Genomic DNA, 12,967 nt, shown 5'->3' with positions numbered 1-12,967 from the left:
GTGAAGCCAAAGGACCTTGGTTCGAGGCTCGATTCCCCAGGTCCCATGTAAACCAGATGCACAAAGGGGCACACACATCTGGAGTTTGTTTGCAGTGGCTAGAGGCATGTCCATTCTCTATATAAGTGCCTCTTTCTCTCTCTGTCTGTCGCTCTCAAATAAATAAATAAAAATTAAAAATAAAATAAAAATATAAACTTACATAGACTATAGAAATGCATTAAACTAAATTTGTCTTTCATTTTAAAAATATGCCTAACCACTTTCTTACCAACTGCTTCATTTTGTAAAATAGCATGTAAAATAGACTATTTTTCTCCTTGTCTAGGATGCTGGAGAAATGGTTCGTTCCTTTGTTGGTGGTTTAGAACTTGTTGTCAATTTACTGAAATCAGACAACAAAGAAGTGCTGGCAAGTGTATGTGCTGCTATTACCAACATAGCAAAGGACCAGGAAAACTTAGCTGTTATTACAGACCATGGAGTTGTTCCTTTATTGTCCAAGCTAGCAAATACAGTAAGTATTTGAATCTTTTAAAAAATTTTACACGTGCATGGTGCAGTGGCCAACACGGAGCTTAAAGTCCAGAGACCTGAATGTAATTTTAATGCTCAGTGCAGGTGGCGTAGCTGTGTTTGCCGTCACTCATTCGATCTCTCTGAGACTACGAGATGCTAAAGCCTTTTCTGTTTCTTTTTGTTTTTGTTTGTGTTGTTTGTTTTGTTTTTTGAGGTAGGGTCTCACTCCAGCCCAGGCTGACCTGGAATTCACTTTGTAGTCTCAGGGTGGCCTCGAACTCATGGCAATCCTCCTACCTCTGCCTCCCGAGAGCTGGGATTAAAGGCGTGCACCACCACGCCCGGCTTTGCTAAAGCATTTTCTAAGCTGTGAAGAAAGGTTAATACACAAGATCCTTATTAAATAGAGGCTGGTTTTTATTTGTTACTCGCAAGTAAGGTCATGGCAAATGTAAGTGCTATTATGTAAGTGTTAGTGATTATCTTATCGCCACCATTCCAACCTTAGGGGCCGACTTGCTCCTCCCGTGGCTTAGCAAGCTTGGGTAGGTGGCATTCCCAAGCTAGAAGGCTTTGGCAGTACTGTATTGTTTACCTAGAACAGTGCCAGCTAGAACAGGCGGCTTGGAGACAATGACTTCACCATGACCAAATGTATTTGAGCATAGCTTGGACCACCACCTCACAGAAGAGTCACAGAGCAGAAATCCAAACACTGGAAGAATTCTTCGAGTTTCTATGAGGATCTGCCAGATTCAACTGACAAGTTGTCTGAATCAAAAGAGCAGCCCAATTAGGAAATGGAAAACTACCCTACTCAGTGGCATTGTACCTTTATGAGGTCACTCTATGCAAAAGAAGTCTGGTCTGTGTGACGAATTCAGAAAGGCTAAGAGAAGTGCCTGTGCCTGTCACCCATTTGTGGCACTGTTTGCTCCCTCCTGGCAGTCACGTGTGTGACCAAGGGGGAGGAGGCGTGTGTAGGTAATCTACAGCTAAGTGAAGTAGTCACACATGGATATCCAATGTTCTGTCACTATTTTTAAAAACAACATTTTTAATATTCATTGAGAGAGAGAGAGAATGGGCATGTCAGGGCCTCTTGCCACTAAAAACGAATTCCAGAACACACGGTCCACTTTGTTCAGATGGCTTTACCAGTGTACTGGGGAATTGAACCCAGGCCATCAGGCTTTGCAAACAAAGTGCCTTTAATCATGGAGCCATCTCCCCAGCCCTCCATTGCTGTTTATTTTTAAGCAACCTGCCCAGTTGTGTTTGTTGTAAGTGGACTTCTTCAAAACAGTCAAACCTGGAGCAAATCAATGATCCATGTCGGACACTTGTTTCGCCTCTAAGAACGCTGACTACAGTCACTTCATAGTTACCTTGGTCCATTGGAAACCCATGGAAGTGCTGGTTCCTGCAGGGTGCTCCATCTGTGTTGCCGATGAGTGTCCAGTTCACACTCCCTGGCATCATAGTGGGAAATAATGCAGGTGCATAATCGTGATCTCACGGCATCAGTTCAATGCACATTCACTTTGTTGCCCCTCATGCAGAATAATGACAAATTGAGGCGTCACCTGGCAGAGGCTGTTTCACGTTGTTGTATGTGGGGCCGAAACAGAGTCGCCTTCGGGGAGCACAAAGCAGTGGCTCCATTAGTCCGTTACCTGAAATCGAATGACACCAACGTGCACCGAGCAACGGCTCAGGCCCTGTACCAGCTCTCTGAAGATGCCGATAACTGCATCACCATGCATGAGAACGGCGCCGTAAAGGTGAGGGCGGATAACCTTATAGCTTAGTCCAACTTTGAAAATGGAGGCTGGAAGAAACTTAAGGAATGCTACATATTTTACTAAAGGGACATTTGGATGTACAGAACTGCCTCCTTGTTGGGTCACAGCTGCATCTGAGCCATGTACCCTCATGGTTTATGTTGCAAAAAAAAAAAAAAAAGTATGGAGATAGAAATTGCTAAGTGGAAACTTGTAAAAGCACTTGGGAAAATAAATAATCAATGATTTGAATTATATTAAGTGAAAATGTACAGCATGCAAACACGTAATAGCCTTCATAACCCTGGGTGAGTGGTGGTCACTTAACACAAGCAATGATGACTCACTCATCTGTAGGCTTCAACTAAATAGCAAAATAGGTGAAGGAAACAATTCTAGACTATTTTTAATTTTTTTTTAAATTGTGACAGAGACAGAGGTAGAGAGAGAGAAAGAGAGAGAGAATGGGTTCACTCTGGCCTCTAGCCACTGCAAACAAATTCCAGATGTTGTGCCTCTGGCTTACATGGGACCTAGAGAATCGAACCTGGGTCTGTAGGCTTCACAGGCATGCGCCTTAACTGATAAGCCATCGCTCCAGTCCTATAAATGTTTCTTTTCTTTTTTATTTTTTTTCGAGTTGCTCTAGCCCAGGCTGACCTGGAATTCACTCTGTAGTCTCAGGCTAGCCTTAAACTCACAGTGATCCTCCTACCTCCTGAGTGCTGAGATTAAAAGTGTGAGCCACCACGCCCGGCTCTATAACTCTAGATTACTTCAAAGGCTTGGTAGTCTCAGCCACACTAACAAAGGATCAATTTAAAGATCCTTTTATTTTGAATCTCCACTGGACTTAATTAACCTTTAGCTCACACATGGTTCGGGAGACTTTGCACATAGGTGTAATGTATGTACCTAGAATATTTTGGTACTAATAATATTGACGTGCTCAGCTCATCGGTATGTGCTGACACTGAAGCCCCAGCACTTGGGAGACAGAGGCAGAAGGATCACAATTCTGATGCCAGCCTCAACTGCCTACATTGTACGTTCCAGGGTAGCCTGAGCTAAGTAGGTTTTCTAAAAGTAAACAACTTCTAAAGTACTCTAGTATACGAATTCTCTGGGTTAAGAAGAGCTGATTACAATATTTTTTCCTATTGGTCCCTTGAACAATAAAATTTTACTGTCTGTTGCATTCACTTGGATCTTCTGATAGCCAGATGCATTTACATTTAAACGGTGTGCCTGTGGACTGGAGAGATGGCTCAATGCTTAAGACACTTGCCTGCAAAATCTAAGGACCCAGGTTCAATTCCCTAGGACCTATGTAAGCCAGACACCCTAGGTGGCACATGCATCTGGAGTTCATTTTCAGTGGCTGGAGGCCCTGGCATACCTATTCTTTCTCTCTCTTTCTGCCTCTCTCTCTCTCTCTCTCTCTATTTCTCTCAAATAAATAAATAAAATATTGTCCTTAAAAGCATGCCTAAACTTGATATTTTAGACAAGAGAAATCTCTAGTTAATCATCTCAAGTCAAATGTAGATATGTCAAGTATGAAACGCCTCAGGAAGAAGGATGCTCTTAAGCTGCCAATTGGTAATTTTTAGTCAATTATGTTAATTTACCCTTTAAATGTGTTACAATTGAAAGATTTGATGTTAATTTTCTGATATTAAACTCCACTTATATTTAAATGTGCCAATCTTTCCATTACAAATGTGTTTTTATGGCACATGAGTTAGGCTTTTGTGCTTCTTCAAGTAAAATTCTGGCACAAGAAAAGCACCTTTTAAACTAAGTAACTTTTAAAAATTATAGTGTGAATAATGGTCAGAATATTAACTGTGAATTGTTATAGGTTGTTATAAATATGATCACTTTTTGTTTTGAGGTAGGGTCTCCTTCTAGCCCAGGCTGGCCTTGAACTTAAAGTGATCCTTCTACCTCAGCCTCTCAGTTGCTGGTACTAAAGGTGCGCTATTCTATGTGTGACCACAGTCACACTTCAACAAAAAGAGATGCGGATTAAACTGTACCTACTCTAATTGAACAAAGGTTGCCCTACTTACAATGCAGGATTATGAAGTATTTAAAACTTGAAACCGGGCTGGAGAGATGGCTTAGCGGTTAAGCGCTTGCCTGTGAAGCCTAAGGACCCCGGTTCGAGGCTCGTTTCCCCAGGTCCCACGTTAGCCAGATGCACAAGGGGGCGCACGCGTCTGGAGTACGTTTGCAGAGGCTGGAAGCCCTGGCGCGCCCATTCTCTCTCTCTCCCTCTACCTGTCTTTCTCTATGTGTCTGTCGCTCTCAAATAAATAAATAAAAATTAAAAAAAAAAAACTTGAAACCAAGAAAATGAAATACTCTAGTAAAATGTTGAACTACTTGTTTAGAAAGCTTTCAAATTTCATTAGGTTTACATATTATCATATGTTGACATAAATGGCAGTCAGAGAAAGGTGTAACTGTTAACATTTTCTTTGAATACCATCAGCAGACACTTCCAAATGAATCTAGCCTATGTGTAAAATGTCAGAACTGTGTTCACTCACTCTCTCTTTTTCTCTCTCTCAATAAAAATAAATAAACAAATAAAAATTTAAAATGCATCATCAGGAGGAGGGAAGACTGTGCAGGGGGTGGGAGGCCATGAGAGCACAGGGTCTTTTGTAAGGCAAAAAAAGTGACCAAGGGGAAAAATACTAAGAATCTATGGAAGGCATGAAACACCTTCCCCATGGTGACATTTGGTTTGTTTTCACAAATGTCTATACCAGGCAAGTGAAAACTGCATTATGGTTGTAACTTTCTGAAAGGCAGGAAATTGAAAAAGATTGCAGAAAATGCAATCAGAAGTCTGCCCCACATTGGCAGAGGGGAAGGAGGGCGAGTCAACTTGGATGCTGCTATACTCAGTTTATGCAGTGGCCAGAGCGCCAGAGAGAAAAATGCGGAATCCACCCCATAATGCTTGAAGTCTAGCCCGGGAAGGAAGCATGACCCTGATGTCTGTGAGTCAAGAGGAGGGTTTAGAGACCGAGGTCACTTAGGGCCTCTCTGTCTATAGACTTTATGTCTTACCTAAATATGTATTTTGTTGTTCATTCCAATTTTGGATGTGACTTTGTAGGTTAGAGCGGTTGGTTTCCCCACATTTCCATATTCCCTGGACGGCAAAGGGGGTGCCCCTGGGTAGTGCCATGCTACTGGATAGCTTCAGGAAAACTGCCAGGTGCCAGTGACTCAGCGCTACTTTAGAGCATCAGTTTTCTCCGACTTTTTCTTTTTTTTCCTTCCGGTTGTGTTCTTTATTTAAAGTGAAGAAGAAATTTCTGACTACTTACAGAGGTTATCAGGAAAATGGTTTGACATTAGGTATGCATCAAATGTTTTCTTTATTTCATTTTTTAACTTTAAGAGATTTTAATAGCTTTAGTATGCAAATTGACATGCAATCATATATTTAAAGTATGCATATTGTCACAACACACACACACACATGCACGCATGCACACACACACAATCACCACCTTGCCAAGCTGATCCTGGGACAAACCCCAACCTGCTTGCTGTCAAATTGGATGAGCTTGCAGTTTCTTGGACTTAATAAAAATGAGGACACACAATTTGGACTTAGGTTTTTCTTCGCCCCATTGCAGCTTAATTCTGTTCACGTTCATCCATATGCTTAGAAGTGCTCATAGTATTCCATTGTGTGGATGTGTCCCTGTCCTTCCTCCCAGGACATGGGAGTTATTCCCCACTTGGGTTTTCTACAAGTAAAGCTGCTATGGACATCATAACAAAGCCCCCAGGAAGGCTAGGTTCCCTCTTGTCCCAGTGCCCAGAAATGAGTTGTTGGATCATATGAGAGATGTATGTTCCGCATCTTGAGAAGTTTCCGAACTGACCTCCACACCAGGTGCACCATTTCACATCCCCACCACCATCTGCTGGAGGCTTGTTGCTAGCGTGTGGTGCGGCTGTCTGTCTGATTTCAGACACTCAAGGAGGTCGGTAATGACACATGCTAATTTAAATGCTGTCTTCCCAGTGCTGAATAATGCAGAGGAACACCCAGTGTGCCAGCGGGGGACTCTTTGACAATAATGTGTGTTCAAATGGCTGGAACGTTTCAATTGGTTTGTTTGTTTTCTCACTGAGTTTTGAGAGTTCTGTGTGTGTGGTGTGTATGAATTGCTTACTAAAGGTGTAATTTTAAAATATTTTCCTCCCATGCTGCAGCGAGTGTTTCCATTCTCTGAATCGCACCCCTTGAAGGGCAGAAGTTCTTCATGTTGGTGAACACCAGGTTTTTCTCTGGTAGAATGGACAGTGCTTTTGGTGTCGTGTCCAAGAAACATTTGCCAAACACATAGTCATGCTTGGACTTTCCATTTTATTCTGGAAGATTTTTAACTTCCAGCTTTACCTGTAGGTGTGTGCTCCATTTGAATAGCCTTTGTTTGTGAGACTAGGTACGAACTGAAACTCATCTGGGGATGGGAAAAGGACATTTTTTTTAAATTTTTTTTTTTAATTTATTTATTTATTTGAGAGCGACAGACACAGAGAGAAAGACAGATATAGGGAGAGAGAGAGAATGGGCGCGCCAGGGCTTCCAGCCTCTGCAAACGAACTCCAGACGCGTGCGCCCCCTTGTGCATCTGGCTAACGTGGGACCTGGGGAACCGAGCCTCGAACCGGGGTCCTTAGGCTTCACAGGCAAGTGCTTAACCACTAAGCCATCTCTCCAGCCCGGGAAAAGGACATTTTAAATCTTTTGCCACCGTATTTCCTTTGCAATTCAAGTTAATTGAAGATATCTGGCTTGTTCCATTATTATATTTCTTTATATTTAAGCCAGTAGTACAATACTTAACTTTATAATAAGCCTTAATGTTACATAGTATAAGTCTTCCTGCCTTAGTCTTTTTAAGTATTTTTGGTTATTTTTGATCCTTTGTACTTCTATAGGAATTTTAAAATAAATTTTCCAATTTCTATAGGAAGTATTTCCTGAGATTTTATTGGATGGCATTGAATCTATACATCTTTGGAGAAAAACTGACATCTTAACAATACTGTCTCTTGACCCATAAACAAGGAATCTCTCCATTAAGTGTGATTTCTTAAACCTCTAAGCAATATTTTATAAGCTTCTATATAAAGGTCTAGCAAAATTTTGTTGAGCTTATCTGTATATATTGAACAGTTTTCATGAAACTATAAATAAGATTTGAAATGTTTAATTTCTGGCTATTGCTATTGCATAGAACTAGAATTGGATTCCATGTTAATCTTACAACTTTGGTAAACTCATTTGTTCCAGTGGGATTTTAGAGATTGCATCTGACTCCCTCCCTAGATCTGAGTCCACCAAGCTTTTCTCTAAAAGGTCAGAGAGTAAATGTGTCAGCTTTCATGAGACACACATGCTCACATGCCGTAGACTCTTCCATGTTTCACTGTCACTATTGCCATTATTATTATTATTATTTGAAAATATAAAAAGGTGGACACTTCCCTCACACAAACCATATACAAGCATCGTAGTTTGCCAGCTTCTCTCATAAACATCACACCATCTGTGACTAAATAGTGTCTCTTTCTTCTCCAACCTGGACCTTTTAAGTTTCTTTTCCTGCCTGATTGTGCTGGCTAGAGATGTCTGTACAATGCTGAAACACGTCATTAAAAGCAAGTACACTAGTCACTCATGAATGATGGGAGAAGGCGCTTCAGTCTTGCGTTTAGGTTTGCTGACAGCTGTAGGGCTCGTGTAGGTGACTTGCAGCCGGCTGCTGAAGCGTCCCTCTCCTTCAGCTCTGATGGGGTCCCACTGCCGGCATCTCCCGTGGGGCTGAACCTGCTCTGCGGGGCCAGAGCCGCTCTCAGCCCCCCACCCCCGGCTTCTGCTGCTCGCCTCTGCTCCTGAGGCCTGGACTCTCCCACACCGAGAACCCCAACGGACTCACCGCTGTGCAGCCCCCGACTCCTGCTTCCGACACCTGCTGCTGCTTCCGCGGGACCCACAGTTCTGGTTGCCCCGGCTCCTATTGCAGCCACTCTGTAGTGGCACCCGGGGCATGCCAAGGATGCAAGGTCGTAACACTTGGCAACACCCTCTCTTGACAGGTGTCTGGAGTCTGTCCAGGATTCAGACCTGTAACACTTGCACACTCCCTGGGTGAGCATCCTGCTGCACAGGAGTTTGAACAGTCACAGGCTCCCCCCACCCCACAGGTATCCTAGGCCTGTGAAGAGTCGGCTTGAACCATGACCTTTGCCCTCTTGGCTGACACTGAGAACTGAGTTTAGAGTTTTCGGTTTGAGTACTAGTTATGTTCTTATGTGGATAAATCCTCATTTATTTTCACCTTTCGTCCTCTGTCCATTCTATTCTTTGGGTGGACAGACTCAGAGCTGAACAAAGAGTAGACATTTCAGTGTGTTTCGTGTCTGCACTTCACATGCTGAGTCTTTCCTCTAGCTTGGTTCCACGTGTCACCCAGTTCTCGTCTCACGTCTGGGTTGTTTTCAATTGTTCTTTTTCTCTCCCTAGTTGAGTCATTAGATGCCAGATAGTGAACTTTAACTTTGAGTGCTAGAATATGATTTATGGGACAGATCTATACACAGTCTTAAGTTTAAAACAATTTTTTTTGTTCATTTTTTATTTATTTATTTGAGAGTGACAGACAGAGAAAGGGGGAGAGAGAGAGAGAGAGAGAGAGAGAATGGGCACGCCAGGGCCTCCAGCCTCTGCAAACGAACTCCAGATGCGTGCGTCCCCTTGTGCATCTGGCTAACGTGGATCTTGGGGAATCGAGGCTTGAACAGGGGTCCTTAGGCTTCACAGGCAAGCGCTTAACTGCTAAGCCATCTCTCCAGCCCAGTCTGAAGTTTTGTCCTAGGATATTATGTGACCTTGAAACCGCTTGATTCTATTGTAAAAACTAATTGATGAATTTATTTGCACGTGTATGTGTGTGCGCATGTGTGCTTGCTTGCCAGAGCTTCTCGCTGCTCATGTGACTGGCTTGGGAACTAACCCTCCCGCGGCAAGCTTTAGCAAGCAAGTGCCTTTAACCACTGAACCATCTCCCCAGCCCCAGTTTGATTCTTTCGGTTCTTGCTTTTACACAAGACCTCAACCTGAATGGGCTTCAAGGACAGAGTTGCAGAGCACTTGCCTCACGCAGGTGAGGCCCCGGATTCAATCCCTAGCATTGTCAAAACACAAGTAAACAAATTAAGAACAAAACAAGGTGGCTGCATCTGATCTCAGGCGGTTCGTTTCCTGCCCTCCAGAAGGGCTGTTGGGGAGCCCTGATGACCACACCTGTCAGGGGTTCTGCTCCCCCAGAGTCCCGGCTCTCTGTCCTCAACTCAGGGAGACTGCCAAGCCTTGTTTGGGTTTTCCTTCCTCGGCTGGTAAACTTTGCCCAGGATGTGGACTGTGGTGATCTTTAGGGTGTGTGTTATTTTCCTTCTTTCAGTAATCGCCATCCTTTGGTATTTGATATTCAACATCTTGAAAATTATTGTTTGACATACTTTTCCATTTCAAAATATTTTAGACAGAAAGGTAAACCCACCCCTAATAGTCTTGCCTTGGCATGAAACAGAGTCTTATTTTCTTTTCATAGTTTTCTTCTAATAAATTCATGGAAAATTAGAGTTAGTACAGGAGAATTTTCCATTTTAAACACACAATTTGCAAATGAGGAAACTAAGACTCAGGAAAAAAGTGAAAAACCTCACCCTAAACCCATCCGATCAAGACATAGCATTCCCTCAGAAGCTCTTGTCATTCTCCAGTGTGGTGCCGTTTGTCCTGGGTAAAGGAACAGAGTGGGTTCCCCTGGCAGACACTGGCGCTACCTCTCAGAGCAAGGGCAGGCCCAGGGTGCCCAGGGCCGCTATTTCACTCACAGAAGTGATTTTTCCAGTTGTATGTATTAGAGTTGTGCGTGTGGTCTTATTTCCAAGCATCCTGGTCTTGCTTTAAAGAGAAACAAAACTGAACACTCATTGCATTAGCCCATGCTATCCTTTACTAGTTCTTGGTATGAACCCCATTAGAAGTCTCCTTTCCCTATTTATTTAGTACCTTGCTTCTCTATGATAAAATGGTTTGCAAAGTAAGAAGCACTTGGAGCTACGCATTCTAATCTTTCTGTATGTGTGTGTGTGTTCCTCCAAGTTTGGTGCACACAAAATCTTTTTTTCTGAGTAATTTTTCTGTAGAAAGAAATTTTTACATTTGTGTCAATAGAATAGACTTTTACTTTCCAAAGACAGTGATGTGTTAGTTAATATTAGTTAATTTGGTTCATATTGATGATATTTTAGGTTGTGTTTATGTGTGTATGAATATTCATACACAATTACACACACACACACACACACACACACACACACACACCCTGTTCACAATCAATAAAACAAAAAGAAACAAAACCCTGTAAACTTGAATGCATGCTTTAGGTTGAATGTTTGGGGTTTTTTCCTTTTTTCTTTTTTTTTTTTTTTTTTTTTGGTTTTACAAGGTAGGGTCTCACTCTAGCTCAGGCTGACCTGGAATTCTCTATGTAGTCTCAGGGTGGCCTCGAACTCACGGCCATCCTCCTACCTCTGCTTCCCAAGTGCTGGGATTAAAGGTGTGCGCACCACGCCCAGCAAGGCTGAATGTTTAACGTAACCGTTTTTACCATCTGACATGAGGCCTAGAAACTGCTGCTCATATACGAGGTACATGAGGTCACAGTCCAGAGCCCTCCCACGGCCTCCTCCGTAATCTTTTCTTTTTTAAAAACTTTTAAAAACACCTCTAACCATCAAGGGGTCACGCTTTTTGTTACTATAAATAACATGAATTATATCTTATTAAAAGGGAAATCTAAAATCAAATAAATTAAATTGAAAAATCTGTTACAAGGGAAACCTGAGACAAAACCAAAATAAGTTATAAAACAAAATGTTATAAAGCCCATGCTTCCAAGCACGTCGTGGAAAGGAATCAGCATCCATTCTTAAAGTCATACGACTTCTCATATTTCGAGACACACATAACCACTTACCGTCCTCTGAGGTGTACACAGCATTACAGCCATGTGGGGGCCACATGGGCGTCCTGTGTTTCCCCAAGTGTGACCCACAGCCTTGAAGCAATGTGGAGCTGGTTAAGAAAAAATAGAGGTAGGTGCTGGGCCACACCCTAGATCAACTGGTCCATGAATAACCCCAGGAAACTACATTGAACAGGATTCCTAATGTACCTGGGGAGCACACCAGAGGTCACGAGCCACTGGCCTACAGGAGGCTCAGTGTCACGAGAGCTAACTACCCTCTCCATCGACCCCTGTGCTGGGCCCAGGGAAGGGGAAGACAGTGTCCTCAGTGCTGAGAAATAGAGAGGCGTCCTGATGATGACTCTGGAGTGGGACGCGGTCGCCTGTGTGCGGCCTGGTGCTGGGAAGCAGGAGCAGTGTTCAGTTCAGCCACATGGGGCCAGCGCAGGCGGCGACTTGTTCAAGACAGCCTGTCTAGGACGCCTTATTTGTTCCTCATCTAAAACAAAACAAAAGAGCAGAAAGACTACCTGCTAATATTAGAAAAATGTGAATACTCTAGCTAGGCGAAGACTGAATTCTGAGCTTGCATGGTACTTAATTGAAAATGCTGTCTTCAGCGCTGCAGGCTTTAAAAAGAAGACGGCAAGACCGGAGCAGGGTCTCCCGGCCCTGGTGAATCCAGTCCCTTCTCTGCCCTTGGAAAGGACCTAAAAGGCAGCGAGTTGATGGCGTCTGTGGGGAGTTTTTTATTGTTATTTTTTTTTTTCAAGGTAGGGTCTTGCTCTAGCCCAGGCTGACCTGGAATTTACTTCTGTATTCTCAGGTTGGCCTTTTACCTGTGTTTCCCAAGTGCTGGAATCAGTGTGCGCCACCACACCCACCATCTGTGGATTCCAACAGCACCCACACATTCCCCATACCACATCACACACAGATGCACATATACACACGGGAGCCAAATGACTTTTTAAAAAATACTCAATAGTAATAAATGAATCCCCCCATCTGTTATTTTTGTTTAGTTTAGAGGAACTAGTGAAAGATTTAATAACCACAAGTTTCCAACTAAGTTGCAAAAGCTGCTTATCAGGGATGGCCCTCTTTCTCGAGTTGGATGAAGCCAGATGTTGCTCTTGCATCATATTTTTAGGGGTCATTACACACACACACTAATAAGTTTGTTCTAGAATCACTGCCAGCTAAGAAAAAATTCAGGATTGAGAAGTATTAGATTCCATAAAAAATATGATTATGTCCTGGAGAGCTGTTCCTTTCCTTAACATCATCGTGTTACCAAAATTAGAGTCATGGGACTGCAGTGTAACTTTTAATCACGAGAGGAAGAAGATGATGATGCTGGATAACCGACCCCTCATCTACTTCGCAGTCCCATATTCCTCAAATTGAAACAGGTCTGGATAACCAGGCATTAGGCTATCATAAAATAATATGGGTTTGAGACAAAGTTTCCCGCTGGGCTGAGCTGAGCTGAGCTGTCTGTCCATCAGTGCTGCTCCATGGGATTTTGCTGCTGTTCTGGGTCTTCTTGTTGTTTTGGGTGGAATGATGAAATTCACT

General features: G+C 42.9%; 1 protein-coding gene across 1 annotated transcript in view; it reads left to right on the top strand.

Annotated features, from left to right (window-relative positions):
* Nucleotides 1-12,967, top strand: part of Odad2 (outer dynein arm docking complex subunit 2) — a 161,647-nt gene that overhangs the window by 118,598 nt on the left and 30,082 nt on the right. Inside the window, exons 18-19 of the mRNA XM_004668167.2 lie at nt 329-517; nt 2,082-2,303. Of these exons, the coding sequence (XP_004668224.2) occupies nt 329-517; nt 2,082-2,303 (411 nt within the window). The remainder of the gene's footprint in view (nt 1-328; nt 518-2,081; nt 2,304-12,967) is intronic.

The sequence above is a fragment of the Jaculus jaculus genome, chromosome 5, assembly GCF_020740685.1.
Source record: "Jaculus jaculus isolate mJacJac1 chromosome 5, mJacJac1.mat.Y.cur, whole genome shotgun sequence".
Classification (NCBI taxonomy): domain Eukaryota; kingdom Metazoa; phylum Chordata; class Mammalia; order Rodentia; family Dipodidae; genus Jaculus; species Jaculus jaculus.
This window is presented reverse-complemented; position numbering and strand designations above follow the sequence as displayed.